This window comes from Eleginops maclovinus, chromosome 6 (assembly GCF_036324505.1).
Source record: "Eleginops maclovinus isolate JMC-PN-2008 ecotype Puerto Natales chromosome 6, JC_Emac_rtc_rv5, whole genome shotgun sequence".
NCBI lineage: Eukaryota > Metazoa > Chordata > Actinopteri > Perciformes > Eleginopidae > Eleginops > Eleginops maclovinus.
Genome location: NC_086354.1, coordinates 24028811 through 24050855, shown reverse-complemented (window position 1 = coordinate 24050855; position 22045 = coordinate 24028811). Strand labels below are relative to the sequence as shown.

At 40.1% G+C, this 22045-nt stretch overlaps 2 protein-coding genes and 4 non-coding genes across 9 annotated transcripts in view; 2 read left to right on the top strand and 4 right to left on the bottom strand.

Moving 5' to 3' along the window:
• Window positions 1-342: 342 nt before the first annotated feature.
• On the top strand, window positions 343-19183 carry LOC134865837 (WD repeat-containing protein 37). Of its 4 annotated transcripts, XM_063885583.1 has the most exons (16): window positions 343-482; window positions 2816-2983; window positions 3473-3508; window positions 5702-5798; window positions 6449-6544; window positions 6790-6854; window positions 7051-7137; window positions 9679-9814; window positions 10124-10195; window positions 10372-10416; window positions 11068-11144; window positions 11722-11959; window positions 12132-12273; window positions 13045-13179; window positions 14938-15052; window positions 15333-19183. In XM_063885583.1, the coding sequence occupies exons 2-16, from the start codon at window positions 2846-2848 to the stop codon at window positions 15462-15464; spliced, it is 1611 nt and encodes a 536-aa protein (XP_063741653.1). In that variant the 5' UTR covers window positions 343-482; window positions 2816-2845; the 3' UTR covers window positions 15465-19183. The 4 variants fall into 4 exon arrangements, with proteins under 4 accessions (XP_063741653.1, XP_063741654.1, XP_063741656.1 ...); XM_063885584.1 differs by lacking the exon at window positions 3473-3508; XM_063885586.1 differs by lacking the exon at window positions 7051-7137.
• On the top strand, window positions 11485-11566 carry trnas-cga (transfer RNA serine (anticodon CGA)). Its single transcript has one exon. It is a non-coding gene; the product is annotated as a tRNA-Ser (tRNA).
• On the bottom strand, window positions 13675-13756 carry trnas-cga (transfer RNA serine (anticodon CGA)). Its single transcript has one exon. It is a non-coding gene; the product is annotated as a tRNA-Ser (tRNA).
• Window positions 14150-14231, bottom strand: trnas-cga (transfer RNA serine (anticodon CGA)). The gene has a single exon. It is a non-coding gene; the product is annotated as a tRNA-Ser (tRNA).
• Window positions 14502-14583, bottom strand: trnas-cga (transfer RNA serine (anticodon CGA)). The gene has a single exon. It is a non-coding gene; the product is annotated as a tRNA-Ser (tRNA).
• The window catches only part of LOC134865838 (double-stranded RNA-specific editase B2-like), a 31098-nt gene continuing 27745 nt past the window's right edge, over window positions 18693-22045 (bottom strand). Inside the window, exon 10 of the mRNA XM_063885588.1 lies at window positions 18693-21747. Coding sequence (XP_063741658.1) covers window positions 21583-21747 — 165 coding nt within the window. The 3' untranslated portion in view covers window positions 18693-21582. The remainder of the gene's footprint in view (window positions 21748-22045) is intronic.

Here is a 22045-nt window from a genome sequence, read left to right as displayed (position 1 = left end):
ATGATAAAACCAAACATTTCTGGGTGAGATGAGTATCAAATCACCTATTTCTGGGTGAAGATTTCATTAAACCACACATTTCTGAGTGAAAACGGGAGAAAACCACACATTTGAGTGGATTGTGGTCCAAAGCAATGCACTTATTACAATCGCCTTTTATTGTGAAAAATGTGTAATTTAGTTATTAAACGTTTAGAAAGTTAATTGTTTCAAGTGCTGATGTGAAGTAACACCCAGAACACATTTTTGGATGAGAACATGATAGAACCACACCTTTCTGGAGTATGGTCTGAAGCGTTGTAATAATCGGCTTTTATTTTGAAAGTCCCCGCACCGGAACTAGCTTCATTATCTTTTTTCACGTAACGGAGCGTCAACTGTCAACATAAAAAAACTGCGCTGCTTTCTGGAAGAAAATGATAGAAACGGTGACATTTCCCTCAATATCCCGGAATAAAACGTTGGATTTTTAAGACTTTCTGGTAAGTTGTTTTCCATGTTGGTTAAGGTGGTATTACGCGTTAGCCTTTTAGCATGTTTTGTATTAGCTAACGTATAACGGTAGCTTTGCCTAGCTTAATACAGCTACTGTTAAAGCTAACATTATCCAGACTCCTGCTGAAATACACATCCTACAGGGGAATAATGTCATATATAATACTATAATGTATATTAAATGTGTTTATTAGGACCCCCAGCCCCCAAAAGGCACCAAGGTGTCTGAAAGCTATAACAGTGTCTTTATTCAGTAGAAACAGATATACTAAAACAACGTAAGAAGTCATGTCTTTGATTAAAGCCTGGATGGTTATAGGAAATAACACGATTTCTGTGTGAAGAGACCTGCTTAAGTCAAGTCAAGGGCAGGGATTTGTGACAGTCAGGCTTATGTTGTGTCATTACTGTGAAATGAGCATCCATTACAATGACTTTCTCACCCTACGCACTTCAGTGGAGTCCAGACCTCTGAATATTGCACACTATAACTACATTCATATATATTGTTTATTATAATATATTTTTACGGTTATATCATCAATATTCCATGCAAATATTGCTATATTTGAACGTTATCATAGTTATTTTTAAACTGCTTTTTATTATTGTTTTATTTGATGGTCTTTTTTTCTTTTACTGTGTTTATGTTTGCTCCAAATACACCCAATTCCTCGTATGTGTTAACCTATGAATACAGTCTATGGTGTTAACCTACTTGGTTGTTTCTGTTTCTGAGTCTAAGCATTTAAAGAAATCCAAATGAGGAAGAATTATTGGATTTTTACATTAATGAATAGCTTTTTAAATGATGTATAAATCTAGGGCTATGGGTCATCAGAATCAGAGGGAAAATGTACATTGTTGAGGCAAAACAGCAAAGAAGTAAATAAGAGACATGCATCAAATTGTAGAGATAGAAATTACACAAATTATAATTTACAAAAGTACCGTAACAGTATTTAAGTGGAGCATGTAGAAGAAGTGTGATGGATAACAGATAACAGTAGGGAAAGTATAGTGTATATTGCGCAGTTATTCCAGATTGTGTTATAGTAGTTTCACTAAGAGATACCAGCCAGTAATAATAATAATAGCTCATAAGTGATATTGCATGACAGATGTCAAAGCATCATGACCAAGCTGACACCATACAGGCCTTTGGTAAGGCAGGGCATCTCCATTAGAAAGCACATTTCATCAGTGAGTAAAATAAGGTGCTTCATATAAAACAGAGAGCTGTGCAAAGAAACACCATCAGAAATACAACTAAATAAAAATAGTCATTATAGAGCCAAAAGAATATCATGAAACTAAAATGTAATAAGACTGGATGTAATACAGTATTAAAAGGTGCGTTTGGATCTGTATTACATGCAGTTGCACCAAAGAGTGGGCTAAATATTGATTGCTTTTCTCTTAGTCGTTGTAAATGTGTGGGATTTTGTTTTTCAAAATGTTATGAATCATGATAAACTAAGGTAGCTTCCCACATCAACACGGCAAAGGCCATATGAAGCTACAGCTCTCCCTGAAATCATCCAAATGAGTCATTAAGAAGCTTGCTGAAACACATCTACTGGTTCCACCAATTCAAATGTTTAGATGTGCAGCTTTTGTCTGTTTTATATGATTCATATATTACATTAGAGTTTAGATAACTCATCATTTGTTATTTAAATTGAAAATAGATTTTAGAAAGTGATTTCTGTCAGCCAAAAAACTACTGGTGTCAACCTCTCTACTGGAAATACTTGCTAGTTTTACAAAATAAAGACATATGAAGAATTATCTGGAGCTCTACTTTTTTCTGACACTTTCTAGACGAAACAAATCCAAAAAGAAAAACCATAAATTGTGTGTGTGTGTGTGTGTGTGTGTGTGTGTGTGTGTGTGTGTGTGTGTGTGTGTGTGTGTGCGTGTGTTGATGCTAGACACTCAGCAACACTCTGCTTCACACTCATTCACTTTGTTCTTCACACATTCACACAGAAAGCTGCTCATGCCAAGTACAACACAGTCTTGTTATGTTTTCCACTGAGTGTTGTTGTTGAGGCAGGGAATACCACCCTGAGTATTTCCACAGGAATATGTTGACCTGACCTTTTAGTCACCTTTATTTCTCAGAATCAGAGATGGATTCAGCAAAAGCGGCAGTGAAGATAAAGACTAAATACAAGTGGAATAACAAGTTAAATAAAGTGGCATGCACACGTTAATAACATAGAAGGCTTAGAAGAACAGATCCAGGATGAAAAGTACAGGTTATTTTGATTTAACACCTGGTCACCTTTTAATTCTTATGCTATTGTGCTTTTAGATTGAGGTTGCTTCAGCTTTGTGAGGAGGGATGCCGGTGGAGAGCGGGAGCAGCGCCGCCGCCCGTCAGGCCAAACAGAAGAGGAAGTCCCACAGTCTGTCCATCCGCCGGACCAACAGCACCGAGCAGGAGCGCTCCGGCCTGCAGAGAGACATGCTGGAGGGACAGGTAATGACATTCATGCTGCGAAAATACACAGAAACATTGGAGAAATGATCACGCAACAACCATTACAACCACCAGCTTGAATTGCTAGCTGCTCCTGTTGAATTATCATACTAATCTTCTGTCTGTTTTCATTATTTATGACCTGCTGTTACACCGGTGTGCAGTTCTGATATAAGCCTAAACCAATTAGGATCCGATGCATTCATTAGAGGGCACATAGTGGCCGGCTTACGTTTGCCACAACTATTGTAATGTTATTTTAAGTTCTTGTAGGGGCATGGAATATGAAATGAATGGTTTATTAATGCTTCTTTGTGTTTAATGAGCCACTGAATATGTAAGTGATAAAGCATCATGCTGTGCCAGTGAGCATAGACTTATTCTGGATTCTGGCCTGATTTAAGTTACTGTTTCTCACCGAAGAAGGTACAAACAGTTTGATCACATCCTCAGTCTTTAATTTTTAACTCTGGTCCCTTTTGGTTCTAGTCCTCTGATAACCTGGATTCTCTCATCCCAACGGAGGTACGTTTTAAGGTGTCTAGGCTCCGTGTTTCAGACAGTAGTGAAAATCCCCTAATTGTTTTTAGAGCTAGATTCAGTTGTGTAGTTGAAGTTGGATCTAGTCGTGTTGTTGTGTGATGGTTTTTGGAAGTGATTCTCTATTTTGAATCAATATATCCTTTCCCTCTTTAGTCTGTGATATCCTAAATATTCCAGCAGGATTTAGCATTCAGTCCCTCTAACAGTAGATCTGTCGCTAAGGTAAAATAAAGTTTTAGGAGTAGACTTGGCTGTGTTTTGTATTTGGTTTGACAAATTGGATTGACACTGCTTTCAAACAGTTTCAAATAAATCAGGGGTTTCAACTTGTGATCACATGACTCACAAGATTGTTTATTGGAGGGTTTGGTACCCTGTCGTTCTTAGATGTGGAAAGTGAAAGAGAGTAGGTTTTACAGTTCTGTAAATTAAAATAAACATGATACAATCTCTTGCTGTAACCTCTACAAAGAAAAGACCATGATTACAATATTTTCTCCTAGAGCAATATCAATTTGTGTACAGTTGGTAAGTCTGACAAGAAGGAGAATGTCTGATGTCTGATATGAAACATATCTGCTCTATCTTAATGTAACTACAGAACTTTTTAGGAGACAGTTTGGTCCGATTTAAAAAAACAAACAATTGACTGAAGTGGTTTTTGGAGGGCAGCAGGAAGCCTGGGCTCCTTTGCCAGTTCATGTTTCCTAATCTCCACTCTGGACGCTAGGACAAAAATATGAGAGTAATTAGATGGAATTTCCTTTGAATAATATACTCAAGAAGAAAATGATCCTCATTCTCAAGGTATTTTCTTGCAAAGAGGGCTATGATGCTTCTCAGTCTGTGTGCTTGTACCCATTAAAAGAGTTTGAGCATCGAGTCCTTTCTGTTAGAGTTAAAACGTTCATTGCACTACTCTCACATTCTGACCTGATATTGAACAAAACAGGCAAAGCGCTCCAAAATAATCGTCTCCATATGTGTTTGGAGTTTGATTTCTTCATACCATCTTCCTACATCCATGCAAGGCTGTATGCATGCATGTGCACATCTTCTCCATTTTGCAGCCTTCCCTCTCCTTCAGTCCTTTGTCTGTGTGCTCTGTGGCACCAACGGTTCTGCTGCCAGCGTCAGCCGCTGAATGCTAACAGCACACTTGACTGATTTCTTTGGAAAACATAGCCGCCAGCAGCAATTCAGCCGAGCTGGAGTGCATTAGGGAGAGAGCACACACTGCTCTCAGGTACAAAGAGAGGCAGTTGCATCGGGACAAAGCTTCGAGGAGATTTGGCCCACTTCCTGTTTGTGTCAGCAAGAGTGTTTGTAAGAGGAACTGCAGACACGTTAAACCAATCGCTCTTCACTGTAACAGCATACTTGTGTGTATGCGTTTGTGACTCATTAATAGGCTTATCATTTTTTAGTACGTCTTTTGAGTGAATTGGGGAATTTATCAGTGTAACTTGGCTTAAAACCAGCTGCAGTAAAAATGCTCATTCTAAACCTACAATCAGCAACTAATTTATTCATATTTTCCTCTTTACTCTTTGCTACATAAAGCGTGTTATAAATTATGGTATTCAAAGGACAATTAACTGATCTGCAAAGTAGTATTGAGTGTCTCGCTGCATGCACATGAATGCACATGCACACAATATAAACTGAACTGATGAGCATCTTTTTAAAAGGAAAGGTATTTTTCTTTCAAACACTCTTCTGTTGTAGAGGTTACCGTCCTTATTTAGAGTATCTGCTTTAAACTCAACATTAAGTGCAACCAATACAGATACATCTCTTCTAGATCCTGTCTGTAGTTTGTTTAGTTGTTACCTGAAGCATTTGCACGACGATACATTGGAATTAATGTTATGTATTTGCATCTTAAATTTTCTGGCCTGTTTGTAAATCCTCCTGTCTGTCCTGACTCTGAAACAGGAACCGACTCTTATTTCCTTCCTTTATTCTGAGAGTGATAGCCTTAAAACCACTAGACTCAGGGATGAAGCAATACGTGTTTCAGTTACTTTTTCCAGAACAAAACCCAAACGTCCACTGGTTATAGGTTCCCAAATATCAGGATTTGCTTCTTTCTTTGTCATAAATGTTACTCAATAGCACCAACCTCACACACTTATTGCTTCTCTGGTTTGTCCTCCTCTTGTCTTCCTGCAGGAATCCAAACTGCCTCTCTCTGTGAGGAGCAATCTGCTGGACCTCTTCAGTCAGATCGAGAGGGAGTTTGAAAACATCTACATAGAAAACCTGGAGTGTAAGTCCAAAAATATTGCTTCACTTTTAACTGATGTCCAAAACCCAGTATGCCCAGTATAGAGCTGGAGTCTCCTCTCCCTGAGTGCCTTTTCATCCTCTAGTTTGAGGGTCAATCAGAGCAGACTGGGATCTGGTTTCAGACAGAGGGTGAAAAGAGGTGCTGCAGCACAGGCAGTATGAGAAACATAAAGAGCTTTCTGAACATTAAAGCATGGAGACATGTCCCAGGAGAGACGCTACATATATCAAACTGGTTTTCAAAATGTCACTTTTCTTTTCATAATTTGACTTTTTGTTAGATTTAGAGTTTTCTTCCAAAATGTCACTCTTTATAATTTCACATTTTGTTCAGAATTACTTTTTTCTCAGAGTTCTGGTGCGAGACGTGGCTCTGGTTCCAGACAGAGGGTGAAAAGAGGCCCTATTGTGCTTATGGGGTTTTTCATTTCCTATGTCACCAGTCCTATTGGCTAGCGCTCCAACACATTGTACGTGACAGGCTCAGGGGCGGGACATCTCTGAGCGGTTGACCAATCACAACAGAGCCGGCCAGCTAACTAATCAGAGCAGACTGGGCTCTGGTTTCAGACAGAGGGTGAAAAGAGGTGCTGCAGCACAGTATGTGTCTTATCTTTGTCTCCCTCTCAGTACGCAGAGAAATCGAAACTCTGAACGATCGTCTGGCTGCAGATGGACAAGCTTTCGAAGGAGCCGATTTAGCCAAAGGAGCCCTGAAGACAAAAGGTGAGACGCATTTCAGGTATGCATAAATATTGTGTTGTTACCAATCATTGACATGTGTCTGACTGTAAAACAGAAGGCATCCCCGTCCCATTTAGAATTCAGAGAAATACCAATAATCATTTTTAATTTAGTAGCGGCTGTTGACACGATATCCTTTTCCTGTTAAGCCATTAGAAAGCAACTCTTCTAAATGGATGCACGATATCAATTCCTATAACTCATATCTTATTTCCGACCGTCCACAGCGAGTCATAGCACGAGCCAGCTGTCACAGAAACTAAAGACCACCTACAAGGCTTCCACAAGCAAGGTATGATCTGTTTCATATTTGTCTTACTATCCTGAAAATGTTGTGTGTCCATTTGGCTGGAAAATGTTGATCTGAATCCAAAATGTGCAACGGATGAATTGGCTCCTTTGTTGTCCATCTCGTCGATGAACCATCACGTCTTTTCCTGAATGTTTAAGAACAGAACTGCTGTCTTTCTCCACCTCTTTGCTCGTAGCCGCGTTCAAACTCTTGCCACGCCAGAGTAGGTGGATCCCGCAACTTCAGCGTAACCAGCTGGGAGTTGTGGGGTGGAGACTCATGGGTAATTTGTTGCTTTCCCCCTTTTCCCCCATTCCCCCTCTACCTCCTCTTTGCCAATATGCATGAGCAGCCCAGCCACGGGGTAGACTCCCCCTCACCGAGAGACTTGGTCATTCAAATGTAGGAGCTTTTTATTATCTGGTGTGAGATAAAACACAACCTCATTATCTCACTAACAGCTTTTCAGTTGCAGCTCTTTGGTTTTCATTCAGCTTCTTGGCAGCCTTCACATAAATGGTACAAAACGGGCTTTTTGTTGACAATTCTTTAGCAGATTTAAACTACCAATCAAGGCAGAATTGCACGGCCGTATCAGATCCTTTAATTTGAGTAGTTTATATATGTTTTAGCTAACAGAAATCTATCAGGTATACTGGCGCTCTTACTGTTAAACATGTCAACTCACTATGTTTTTTGTTACCCAAAATCTGAGACTCTTAATTTTCAACCCAACTAATACTGGATATTTTAAGCTAATAGAGATATTTGGGAGTTTATGACCTCATAAAACATGTTATATATAGAAAGACATATTAGAGGATCTGTTCAATCAGTTTTTAACACAATATGTAAGGAGAGGAACAAACTACTAAATACCCCAAATATAAAGTCTATATCTCCTATTTCATGGTAGAGCTAACTGTCCATCACAAGGGAAGTAAGTGCTATCATATCTAAGGAGGAACATCTTCTCCTTACTTATAGACTCGTGCATTCTGCAGCATCTGGACTACCTCTGTTGTATATGTATCCTCTCTTTAATTTAACATCTATTGCACGTCTGTCCGAGGGATCTCTCCTCTGTTTCTCCCCGAGGTTTATTCCGTTTCTTCCCTCGTTAACTGGGGGGTTTCTTTGGGGGTGTTTCCTTGTCCGATGTGAGGGTCCAAGGACAGAGGGGGTCGTGTTCTGTTCAGAAAGTCCCCTGAGACAAATGTAGAATGTATGATATTGGGCTGTATAAATACGTTTGGATTGCTTGAATACTGATTTGAAAATGTACAGATATAACTGAATCATCCAAAGTGAAACTGATAGTCAGATCTTGATGGTTGACTTCACACTGAAGCTTAAAACTGTAGAGACCATTGGCCGTTAGATTTGACCGGTTAGTTAAAGCTTATTTTTCAATGCTTTTGCTTTTAGTCAAACCTTCCAGCCCTTAATGCTTCTTTTTTAAATAGAGCATGCCGCATTAATGCTAACTTCTTTCTCTGGATTCATCAACGTTCTCAGCACACCTTTCATTTTCACACTCCCACACGGCATCTGTCAAACCTTAACCTTTTACATTTAATCCAAACAAATCAAACATATAGCATAGACATCATTTACATAGATCTGCCATGCTGCTTAACAACCACTGGTTTCCACCGTGCTAAACAATTTCGACTTCAGTGTCAATTAAATGTGTTTATCTTCCTATAATTCCTTGCCTTAAATATATATTGTTTACAGATGGAAAGCTGTAAGCAAATGCTCTGTTTTTTGTGTATTAGGTGAATGATGCCGTTCTCTATGCTCTCCTGCTTCCTTTCAGTTGGAATTTATTTAGCGGTCTGTTCCCAAAACGAACCGAGGGTCCAGTTTGTATCATCCCCATCTTTAATGTAAACGCTTTGACCAAAACTTGATAAAACTGATATTAATCACTGATCAAATCCTGAACATAACACAGTATTTTTTGCTCGCTCTTCTTCCCCTTCTAGATTTTTCTTTTTTGCATCTATAGTGATCCTGATATGGTGTTTGTTTTAGAGCATCTGATTGGTGGAAACCCCACAAAACAAGCTTAAAAGAAACACCAACAAAGATTTTTATTTGTAAAAGCTCTTTGAACCCAGGACTGATATGAATAACGCTGTTTATAATCAAAGCTTTTTGGCCCTGCGTAAAACACGGACCCCGCTGACTTCAGTTCTGCTGACCCGCTTCCTCCCTCCGTCACAGCAGGGTTCCTACACAGCGATGCATCAGTGTGGAAAATCAGATCATCTCCAGGCCTAAACGTGTGTGTGAAATTAGGAAAAACTGCGTGGAAACGTTGAAACCTATTATTGTAGGTTAAGGTTTACTAGGTTTGGGCTTCAGCAGCATGTCAACAAGGCATTGCACATTTAAAACATAGCAGTAGTTACAGTTTTTCTTACTGAAAATGAAATGCAATGAGGGAGAGTGTGAGGACAGTATGTAATGACACCAAAAAGTCACTTATTTCGTTAAAAAAGGTCATGATTTTAAACAAAATCGGCCTCAATCATCTGTAAAAGTGATCAGTGGTTTTCAGGGTCTATAGTCCATACAGCCAGGACTTCTCTGCTGCTCAACAAAATTCTGTCTTTACCAAATATTGAGCTTACTGCCAATCATTTAGCAATGTTTTATGCATTGTGCCGGACTAGAATTCCCTGCAACATGTCCGTATATCTACCCACACGACAACAAGAGTCAGCGTCTTGTGAGGCTAAGTGTGTAGGAACCCTGTTAGGTCGAGTGCTGTGGTGCTCTGTCTGTGCTGACGTGATATTTCTGTGGGTGTCAGATCGTCTCCAGTTTCAAAGCGACCACGTCCAGAGCCGTGTGTCAGCTGGTGAAGGAGTACGTCGGCCACAGAGATGGCATCTGGGACCTGAGCGTCACCAGGACTCAGCCGGTGGTGCTGGGTACCGCTTCTGCAGGTATTCCACTCTTTTTTAAACCTGAATTTATCGAGTCTTTTCCCTTTGTTCTCTTTTCCTTGGCTTAATCTTTTGCATTGGTCTTCTTTCTGCACCACTTATTGAAGGATATTTTGCATCACATTAGAAGTCAGTGTTCCTTGTTTTCACACATTGTTTGTTGGAAATGTCAGGGCTTTGAGGATTTAACAGATATAACTTCAGGAACTCTGCATTCAAACAGTCTGTGCACACAAACCTCTGCTAAATTAAGACAGCAGTACATTAATGTTTCTTCCTCTGTTTTGTGTCCACCTTGCGTTCGAACAGACCACTCTGCGATGCTGTGGAGCATAGAGACGGGAAAGTGCCTCCTCAAGTATATGGGCCACCAAGGATCAGGTGGGGTAACAAATGTAAAACACACACACACACACACACACACCTTAATACAACATGATGACCGTCTGAACCCAGCCTCTAGCACTCGAGGTGTACTCTATTCAGGAAGTAATCTCCAGTCAGGGTTAAAACACAAATACTATTCATCCATTTGACGTACTTCTCTGTTTCCACAGTCAACTCCATCAAGTTCCACCCCACTGAACAGATGGCTCTAACAGGTAAAATAAGTCTCTACGTGCTCCTTCTGTTTGGACGTTTCTCACACCGATGTTTCCTGTGCGGTCTCTTTAAAACTGCACAGCTCTTCCCTTTTAAATTCTAATATACTGCACATATTTCTACTTATCATAGTCGTATTGTCATTCAAAAGAGCCTCAAAACTCACTTTTTCAGTTTTGTTGTTATTTTCTTTAATAATATTAATAATCCATTTTATTTATCGAGCACTTTTTTACTTTACAGAGTTAAAATGCATCAGAACATAATGAATAAAGCGCTTTAGCACCAGGAAAATGTGCTATATAAATAACATGTATTATTATTTTTTTTTTTTATTATTATTATTATTTATTATTATTATTTATTATTATTATTTATATATTTTTATTATTATATATTTTTTTTTTCTTCTAAAGATTTTCTTTGAGGTTTTTATTTTATAGTAGTTTTTCAAATGTATTTTACAATAATCCTCCTCACCAGTCCTCTTACTGTGTTTGTGTATGCACCATTATACACCAATGCAAAGTCACTGAATGTGGAAACCTCCTTTGCACTGCGTCTCAATGAACTGCCTCGTGTTGAATAATATATACAGAAAGGAACTTGCTTGGTTTCTGATTCTTTGCCTGATCTCTCTTCTCCCTCAGCCTCTGGAGACCAGACAGCTCACATCTGGAGGTACATGGTGCAGCTGCCGACTCCACAGCCTGTTGCTGATATCAGCGTAAGCTCCACATCCCTGTGTGTGTGTGTGTGTGTGTGTGTGTGTGTGTGTGTGTGTGTGTGTGTGTGTGTGTGTGTGTGTGTGTGTGTGTGTGTGTGTGTGTGTGTGTGTGTGTGTGTGTGTGTGTGTGTGATACAATGATACGTTATTGTCAGATGGTCATTCTGTTATCATGGTAGGCTGATTCATAGCGTTTCTTAAGGGGATTATCTCCAGTTTTTGGGGCAGATTAGTATGTAGGGGAGCAGGTTTGGCTTTAAAGCGGTGCACAAACACAATTTGTACATGGAAGCGTTGTTCTTGTTCTTTTTGAAATACATTCCTAAGTGCCAATATAGCAGCTGTGATGGCCGAGTGGTTAAGGCGTTGGACTCGAAATCCAATGGGGTCTCCCCGCGCAGGTTCAAACCCTGCTCACAGCGATTAATTGATCTTTAAAACTTGGATTTGGTGCATTGTGATAATGGCACTTTTAGTCCTGTCTGCTCCTACAAATGCACTTCCATGGCTGGGGATTGTATTGGTTTGGTGAGTCGGTACCTTTCAGTGTTCCTGAAACCACTTCCTCTTTCTGTAGCAAACACCCTGTGAAGAGGACGTGGACTTTTCAGATAAAGACGAGGCCGATTGCGACGTGGAGGGTTCCATCGACTGTCCGTCTATCCGCGTGGCGACCACCACTCTGCGCAGCCACCAGGGCGTGGTGATCGCTGCTGATTGGCTGGTGGGAGGCAAACAGGTGGTGACGGCGTCCTGGGATCGAGCTGCTAACCTGTACGACGTGGAGACCTCGGAACTCGTGCACTCACTCACCGGTAGGCTGGAAGTCATATTACACCAATATGAGTTTATTGTAAGACTTTGGACTTTAATCTTCCACAATTGGCCCCTCACAGCTTCCATAGACACTTCTCTAGTCTTTATTAACTTGGTTATTTCTCTGAAACTGTTTTTTATGATATTAAATGTATTGTACTGTGTGTTCAGGCCACGACCAGGAGCTGACACACTGCTGCACCCACCCCACCCAGCGCCTCGTGGTCACCTCGTCCAGAGACACCACCTTCAGACTGTGGGACTTCAGAGACCCGTCCATACACTCCGTCAACGTGTTCCAGGGACACACCGAGTCAGTCTGACACACACACACACACACACACACACACACACACACACACACACACACACACTCTTTTCCACTATTAATGTGTAGTAATAATGATTTTTCATTACAGTTAGGAAAACCAATATGAAAGTATGAGATATATTGATAAATAATGTTTAAACTTTTCCGTGTAGCTTGTTTATTACGATTGTCAAATATGTATTTCATGTAAGTAGATTTGATGAAATAATGAAGGGAAATTGTGGCACCACTGTTCATAGAAAGCATGGATGAACTGTTTTGAATTTGGTGGACAAATGTCAGAGTTTCTGGTCACCGTGACCTCACATCAGACGCCTTATTGTGAACACGAAATCCCAAGAAATTCCTCAAGGAAGGAACTGCTTCCTAGAAGTCAACATTTCTGTGACATCATAAAAAAAAAGTGTTGGTTTTGACTCAAGAACTCATCTGCTAATGAGTAAAAGGTTTTAAAGGATGGAATTATGACAATTTGAAAAGACATTAAAAGGACTACTACTAAATATACTACCATTTAAAATAGTATGTAGTTGTTATTTGTGCCACAGGGGGGCGACACATTGTACTGGCTACAAATCTTCCTCTGTATTAATCAGTGATCTCAATATTCAGATTATTAAGAATTAAATAAGAAATACTGGAATCCAAATGTAAGTTACTTAAGCGATATGTTTAGAATAAAACCTCTCAATAATAAAGATGTTTTCCTTCTTTTACCTTCAGTCTAAACCTGTGTTCTCGTCTTTCTCGCAGCACGGTGACGTCGGCTGTCTTCACGGTGGGCGATAACGTTGTGTCAGGAAGCGACGATCGCACCGTCAAAGTGTGGGACCTGAAGAACATGAGGTCGCCCATAGCAACCATCCGAACTGACTCCGCTGTCAACAGGTCTGTGAGCTGCAAACGTGCCGTAATATGTCTAATAGTGCAGAATAACCTCCGGTGTTTATATTGATTTAGTGGCGGACGAACACAGGGAGACAACAAGGAAGTCACTGACTGTTCTGCATCAGCAGTCTTTATTCAGTTCTTCATAATATTCTTACATGGCATTCTTACTGGCTAGCATGTTCAAAAGGCAAATGTGGAAGCATATGTAAATCAGGTATACTGTAGGTCTGCTATAGTGCTAAAACATGAATGCACAAGGTAATATACTGAATATTTATCAGGTAAAAGCCAAACATCTTAGGAATGCATCTAAAACCGGATGCAACGTGTATTTGTTCTGCATGTCCGGTCGGAAGCAAGCGCACTGGAAATGGACAACGTCTCTTGGAAACTTTAAACCAAGGATGTGATCTACCGTTTTAACAATGCACCTATTCCTTTAGATTGGACCGCAGCAAATAGTCAATTGAGGAAGCTTAAAGTGTGTTCAAACGCTGTGAGCAGGGTTTGAACCTGCGCGGGGAGACCCCATTGGATTTCGAGTCCAACGCCTTAACCACTCGGCCATCACAGCTGTTTTATATTTCCTTTGTCCTTTTATTGTTACTCTTCAATCACCCTGATGGCGCTCACCGATGAAGTAGGTGTGAATGCTGAAACTTCCTTGACTGAAACTTACAGAAGCCCTCAGTCCTTCTGCTAATCCATCTAAGATGTGGGAGAGTTTTTCAAAGTTTTGCATATGGGTGTTTTGTTGGAATGCTTTGAGTACCCATGAAAGCCCACTGTTGGAAACTAGAACAACTTTGATGTCAACTTCATACCTTTCCACATTTAATGACTAAATTTACATCTGGACCCAACATGTAGTCTGTATCTGAATGTCCAATCAGGGTAAGGAACTGAACATGTCTTTGACATTTTAGCCGCGGGTAAGACAACAATTCACCTGCAGTATCTCTTCAAACGCTGTGAGCAGGGTTTGAACCTGCGCGGGGAGACCCCATTGGATTTCGAATCCAACGCCTTAACCACTCGGCCATCACAGCTGTTTATTCTCTGTGGAATCCTTGAGTTGACATATAAGGTCCTTGTGGGAAACAATAACAACTCTGGTAGCTTAAACTACCTCACATCACCTTATACACTTGGACCACATTTGTCCAACACTTTGAACCACGGTTGATTTGTTGCATTGCTCAAGTTCCCATAAAAGACCCTTGAAAGACTGCATCTCTGGAACTTTTGAACCAAGGTTGAGAGGGCAGTTGAACACATGCAGGGATGATGTGGCTTTAAAGGTCTAAAGACACGTCAAACGCTGTGAGCAGGGTTTGAACCTGCGCGGGGAGACCCCATTGGATTTCGAGTCCAACGCCTTAACCACTCGGCCATCACAGCTGTTGTCCTTACATGTTTATGGAATTCCGGGACAAGCAAGAACATCGTTGGTAGTTTTAACTAATTACAGTCATGTTAAGGGTTTAATTTGTTGTTAAAACCAGTTTAACTTCGGTGTAAATGTCACACCTGGCCTGTCACTTAGAACCAAGGACTAGACAGCATAGAAATAGCATGCCCCACAGCCAATCTTAAGATCGAACCGCATTTCTAGAAGCCTTTGAACCAAGTGTGAGGCAGCAGTGGAAGGACCGCAAATAAGAACAACTTTGGAAGCTCAAACGACCTACTGTTTACAACAACCTGCTGCAAATACTTTAAGAAATGGCGTCTCCTTCCTGTTTTGGTGTCTAGGATCAGCGTGTCGGTGAACCAGAAAATCATCGCTCTTCCTCACGACAATAGGCAGGTTCGGCTGTTCGACATGTCGGGGGTGCGGCTGGCTCGACTCCCCCGGAGCAACAGACAGGTCAGTGATGGAGGGGGGAGGACTTGGATTGACCCCTCGCAGCTTCCCTACACACACCTTCTCTTTCTGTATTAAATGAGTTATTGCTTTGAAAGAGACTAGCATGCAATACATTGAAAAGGTCAAACCCGGGATCCTTTCTGCCTAACAAATAAGGCATAAAACAGACAGAAATAGTCAAAGCAAACCTAGAAGAGCTTCATATAATATATCCAAGCACAGAAAAGGATCACACTGTCCTCAGTGTCCAACAGCCGCTGTGTTGTGTGTCGTGCTTCAGGGTCACCGTCGGATGGTGTGCTGCTCCGCCTGGTGTGAAGACAACACCTCCTGCAACCTGTTCACCTGCGGCTTCGACCGGCAGGCCATCGGCTGGAACATCAACATCCCCGCCCTGCTGCAGGAGAAATGACCTCCTGACGCTGCCACTTTACGGTGAAACTCCACCCAGAGTCTGCCTCTTAGAGCACAAACACTTACTTCCCGCAGGATTCAAACGCAGCTTCAAACATGTCTGTAAAAACGTGTCACGTTGCAACAGACGTAAATACTCAATGCAAATGACAAAGAAGTGTTTAACAGCTGCCTTTGAGTCTGCAGGCTGTCAGTATTTAAAGCTTCATGAGATCAAAACCAGGGAAAGCAGGGAAGAGAAATGATTTGCGTTGTGTCTACTGCTTCTGTCATTCTCTCTTACTTCAGCCGCCGATTCAAGCAGACACGCCGCGTGTGTTTCTTTTGCGTTGAGCAATTCTTCCCTATCCAAATTAAATGGACAACCTCGTTACCACTGATGAGGAAAGCACGGTTTGTTTAGTGGAAAACTAAACGCTGAAAGCTTAAGATAAGTGAGGTGGAGAATTAACGAAATGTAATCCGTGCCTCTGAGAGCAGATTGATGTGTGGACAACAGTCTGATGCTTTAGGGAAAGTCCTTCTGTTTCCAACCTTTCTGTCTAGAAGTTCATTTGTGATAACTCGCATTTACCTTCTTCTTTACCTACTCGTCTTGATTGAAAAAGCAAGAAGCCCCTAACTCTTTGAATTGATACTTAAATAATCTAATAACAATGTTCAGCTTCTGGGAATAACAAGCGATCATTGTCTAAATCTTGTTATCCGTTTCAGTGAGCTGTTAAAAGGGACGTTTCCCCATCTGTTCGATTATCGGCACCTGAGATTAACTGCTAATCTGTAATACACTTTAAAGCAACCACCATATTATCTGTTGTTTGTAGAAGCTCAGTTCTGCTCCGCGTTCAGGAGTCTGTGTGGTACAGTGATGCACCTTTTTGGAATAGTCGTACAGCGGTTACGATGTTGTTGCTAGAGAGCGTTGTAGATTATGTAAATGGTCAATGGTGGTTTTTTTAGCTTAAGGATTGTTTTCTGCAAAGGTCAGACACTTTTAGGCACATAATGGTCCTATACTGTAGTGATATCTAAGAAATGCTCGAATTTGACTGCCTTCTAAACTGTGGCTACCTGAAAAAAATGTGAGTAATAAGCTTTCCTCTGCTAGCCGTGGTGTGTGTACTCTGGAACTACTGGGATATAGTTACTCCTGGAAATAGAAGTGTTGTGTGACTAAAACTGAAACGTAAGGAGAAGAGGGAAAGAAATAAGGACTTAGTCCAACAAAAGGAAGCTATATTTGAGCTTCTTTATTATTTAGGCACAAAACTATTCCTAACCTGCATTAGGTTTGCAGTTGTACTTTATCGACGAGTGGCGGAGTAAATCTCAACCAAAACCTCTTCAATTGTTCACAAATATCTGAATCAAAGGCGTTGTTGTTATTTTGACTGAAACTCCTCCAGTGTTAGGGTTTGACTCCAGTATGACCTCCCACATCTTATACGTGGTGGGTCCCTCCTCCTCTCACGGTGTTGTTCTGGATCCGTCTGTGCTTCTGTTTCTGTAAAGCCATGAACCAGCCACTGTGTTTCTAGTAGACAGAAAAAAAGGTGTTAGAAGCTGATACATGTGTTGATATTGATCCAGCTAAAGGAGGGAAGGGGATTCCAGTGTTTCTGTCCGTGTGCTAGTGAAATCTTTAGTCTCTAAGAGCAGCACCTGTTGAGATAGTTGTTATGCAGGGCTGGGTACCCAGACGTAGTACCTAAGGAATCATCTATTTAATAGTTCTTTTTGGTGCTAACTGAAGTCCCTTTTTAATGACTAAATAGACCAACAGTTCTAAAATTGAGCACTTTAAATGGCGAGAACACACGTCTCCACCGTATATCAGAAAACAGCTGTTCTGAAGGGGTTTGATGAAGATGGAAAGGTTTGTTTTTATCGTCTCAAAATCGACTTATTGAAAATGAAACTCTTCACTAAAATGACTAAACTACAACAACGTCTGCTTAAATATGACAATATTTTAGTCAATAATCTCTACTCAAAGACACATTTAAGCAGCTATGAAGGGAATAAAATAGGTTAGAAGAGAAAGCACAGTTTTTGTACATGATACATATCAATCACTCTAATTTCCACCAACACAAACAGAGAAACCCAACAGATGTTCCTGTGGTGCCCAGCCCCGCTGTTGTACCAATACTTGACATGAATGTAAAAGTAGTTTTTTCCTCTCGCAGTGCCCTTTAGTCTTTGGTGTTGAAAACACTGTTGTGGGGATTCTGTCTGTGTCATAATTGTAATGGTACTTAAAAAACTAGTGAAACCTTTCGAGGAGTGTCGTGACGCGTTCGCTGTCCCCTGCTTTGCTTCCCCACTGCCACTAAAACAGCCAAAGCTGCATTGAGGCGTGTGTGTGTGTGTGTGTTTGAGAAGAAAGTCTGTGTGTGTCTTTGCGTCTAAAAGGTGTTTAATGTTCTCACAAGTTACTGCATTAAATGGATGATAAGCACAGTCCATTTCAAACTGATTGTTTCTAAGTCTAGCTTTAGATTTATGCTGGTTTGTAACAAAAAGCTTTCATTAAAACAAGTTCAACAAATACACTGACACCACATTAAATGTATTTGGTCGCTCTTTACAGCTGCCTTGTATTAACTTAGCGAACATTCTTAGAAATCCCAATTTGCTGAAGTAAATTTGGATTTTGGTGTAAAAACCTCCTCCTTACGTGCAAGTTAAAGGAGTGCTATAGTATATTAAAGACTTCCTCCTCTAAAGGCAACTGTAAAGTGACTGTCCTTATTTTAACACCATATCACTTGTATCATAAACTGTAATCTAATGGAATGTAGCCGGTTTGGCTGCATGGTGTTTTTCAGCTGCAGCAGTTTCATTATTAGCCTTGATGACTTCATGACATGTTCCTGCTTTTCAATTGTTCTGTTTGGTGTAGATGCATTGTACTGCTTCAGTATGAATGACAGCGTTCTTCAGTCAAAGGTTTTGCATTCACATGAACATTTATTTTGTCATTTATACCAGAGATGGCAAATGTAGCCGGATGCTACTTAACAATTTGAGTCATACATGTAAAACATGTCAAATTCAGACTCGACTTTCTGAAGTATCAGACTTTATATTTAAACACCCCTCTAAACATGTTTTCAGTTTACGTCTGAAAATGTAAGATATTTTGACTACTGTTGTTTTTAAAAAACCATGTGGTTCTGCTCCTTTACTTTCTCTTTATTCTCTCCAGCTGCAATCAGCAATAATCAAATTAAAAACCAAAGCACAACAATGCAGATCCATGATGTCCTTTTCCCCAAAATCAATTCTGCAAACGGAGTCATCCCTGGTTTAAACGAGAAACCATCTGTTTGTGTGAAGGATAGAAGCTGTGGATTGTGAATGTTCAACCTCTAGTTTATCCAATACTTTCACTGCTCTCAACTGTTTTTTTACCAACACTGAGCCATTTTGCTGCCTGCCACGTCCGAAATATTGTTCAGTGACACTGTTCACACTCTCAATAACATCAAACCAGGTCACCGCCACCGTCGTGAAGCCTCGTTGAACTGTGGCAACGTGTTAACAGTGTTTTGTGTGATCAAAGTGGCAAAAGAAAACACGATGTAGTTCTCAGAAGAAAATCAAAAGCCCTGTTGGATCGACTTGACAGCAGTTGTGTGGTTTCAAGCTGTGTAATAATAAGGAATAAACAGCTGCTTGTGAAATGAAAATAAACAACTTGTGCTGTTTGAACGTTTTTTTACATGGGCTGTTTTAATATCGTCTTTGCAAATGAATGAAAACGTTGCTCTGCAAAGGATGGAGGTGTCAATAAGGAACTGTTTGCTAAACAAATCCTCATTTCAACTTTAAAAACGTGTTATTGTTGAATGCACTCCTTGTTTCTGGCCCTTATTAAAGTGAAATGACTTCAGCCCCTAAAATCTGTATTTGAAATTGAAAAGAAATACTTCATATGTAATATAATTAGGAACTCATTTTATACAAATACAAACAAATACATTTCAGAAATATTCAAAAGTCCACTTATTGTTAAAACTTGTCATTTCTTAATAATTTAAACAATTTCATCGGTGCAATTTTCCTCGGACTCGGACATCTACTAGAGTTGTATAAGTGTTTGCAGTTTGTGCAAATCAAAAGAAAGAAGCGGTAAATGAAATGAATAGTGTCACTCATCTTAGCAAGTATATAAAGTCTGTTTTTTAGTTTAAAACACCTTGCAGTGACTTTGAGTTCGGACGCAAACAAGAACAAATAGGTTAATTTATTCCTATTGATAAAAACAGTCGTGACCAATAAACAGACCATAATCATTCTGCATACTTAACCATTAAAGTGTACATAGCATTCAACAACGTGGCTTCCAGTACATCTGTTACTTTCCTCTGCTCTGAAACTTTACTGCAAATGAACAACAAGAGACTACACAATAACAACATTTTGGGAAGATAAATAAATGGCACACAGAGATAAAAGGATAAATGTGGAGAACACAGAATAAAGGAGAACAACCAAACTCTTGGATTTCAACATGGATGTGTAATGCACACACTCTCCCTGTAGGGGGCGACATGTCTTCACTCCTGGGCCTCAGATACACTGACTCTCTAAAACACTGTTCCAAATGTAAGTATAATGTATTAAGGGTGAGAAACTCAAACATAGCAGAACAAGTGAGACATACAGTTACATCTAAATAAATATATCTGAAACAGCAGAACACACAAAACAAATCAAACAAATGGAAGGATACAATTAAGATGTGACTTTTACTGTAGCACTGAAAGAGACCAGAAGCTGTTGTTACTAATGAAACTGATTTTGCTTGGCAGTCATCAGGAATTTTGTATCACTCACATTGTGGCAAAGATAAATCTGCTCACACACTTTCATTGTCGGGACTCCCTCTAATTTGGGGTCAAAAATCTGGTCCCCACAAGGTAAATGATTAGGAGGACTTTCTAAGGTTGTGTGGTACATGTAAGAGGATGGATCGGAGTTGGGAATGTAGTTTTCATGGTTAAAGTTAGGTTAAGTCACGTAGGCATTAATATAAATAAATGCAATGTCATCCTAACGGACAAAAACATGTGTGTGCATTGTTCTTTACTATGGTGTTTGAGGGGACCAAACATTGGGTTTAGATTCAACTTTATTGTCATTGCACAGAGTACAAGTACTAGGACAACGAAATGTGGTCTCTGCATTTGACCCATCCTAGTGTTGGGAGCAGTGGGCTGCCATTATATACGGCGCCCGGGGAGCAGTGTAGGTAACCAGTGTCTTGCTCAGGGACACCACGGTGGCACTTGGTCTTTCGGGGACTTGAACTGGTGACCTTCCAGTTCCCAGGCCAAGCCCCTATGGACTTTGCCACCACCGCACTTGTTTAGACTTGTTAAGTGAGGACACCATGCAATGTTTGCAAAAATAAAAGTGGATGTAAAACAAATAGCATGTTGAATTACTGCAGGATTATTTGTTAGCTTTCTTTTCACTCCACATATATTTGATTAAGCCTTGATTAGCTTTTTCAAAATGATGCTAAAAATAGGAGTTTGTCAATAAATAAAACTGTTAAAATTAACAGCTCCAAATTTAATTAGCTTAATCAATATTTTCCACCAGTCTGTTTATACGCACTGTAGGTGGGAGGTATCGTACCTTAAAGAAGTTATCAGTATCACAAAAGTGTTATTAATATTACAGTCTCTATGATGTGTTTTTATTTGTATAACATCCTATTATTGGTGAACACTCAACTCTAGCCTTCTTAGGTCAAGTTTTACTCAAACACTCACTTTATACTTCTGTAGCATCCATAAATATCTTCAACGTGGTTGTTAAGACTCTATTAAGACCAGGCAAGCTAGCAGTAGTTCCTGGAGCTATAGTTAGCAGCTTTTAGGCTACCTTAGACACTGGAAGGTCTACTCCAGTTTAGGACTAATGTGAATCATTACTTGTCTCTCCATCAAGATATACATTTCTTATATAAAATAAATAGACGTGATATTACCAACGTGCTGCTCTACCTAGTTCACATTATTTTGTACCTCATCCACGCAGTCTCAAAGAAAATTATACATGTACTTCTCCGTCCATATTCAGTCCTTTCACACAGTTCCTCACACACCAACATCGAAGTGACCCGGTTCTGGAGTTTTTCTGAGCCAAGTTCCCAGCCCTCCACCCTGCAGAGCGCTGGTGAACTGCTGCATGGCCCGTTGGTAATGTCCGGCAGTCAACTTGCAACCAGGATATGTCCCTGGAGTGGCTTCTTCATCATTCAACTGAGGAAGTATGACAGAAACAATGCAAATACAGGTGAGATCTGTGGGTAATCTGTAGTTCAATTGGGGAAAGCAGTGTTCTGATCCTTTACTTAAGATTACCATACTGTCATAGTGGATTCATTCATATTTGAAAGGGACAAGCATTGTATGTTTGTTGGTAAATAATTCCAATCTGGAGATGCTTTGAACTAAAAGTAAAACAAATCTTTTGCCTTTAAGATTTGGGTTATGAATTAAATTAAGTAATTGATCGAAAAAAAGAGGGTCCCACAAACAAACCACTTTCCACAGCAGC

Bases quoted from the DNA above. Each gene is read 5' to 3' on its own strand.
- LOC134865837 (XM_063885583.1), top strand. From the start codon at position 2,846: ATGCCGGTGGAGAGCGGGAGCAGCGCCGCCGCCCGTCAGGCCAAACAG. The intron at 2,984-3,472 runs GTAATGACATTC...TTTTGGTTCTAG, and splicing joins GAGACATGCTGGAGGGACAG to TCCTCTGATAACCTGGATTC. The intron at 7,138-9,678 runs GTAATTTGTTGC...TGTGGGTGTCAG, and splicing joins TGTGGGGTGGAGACTCATGG to ATCGTCTCCAGTTTCAAAGC.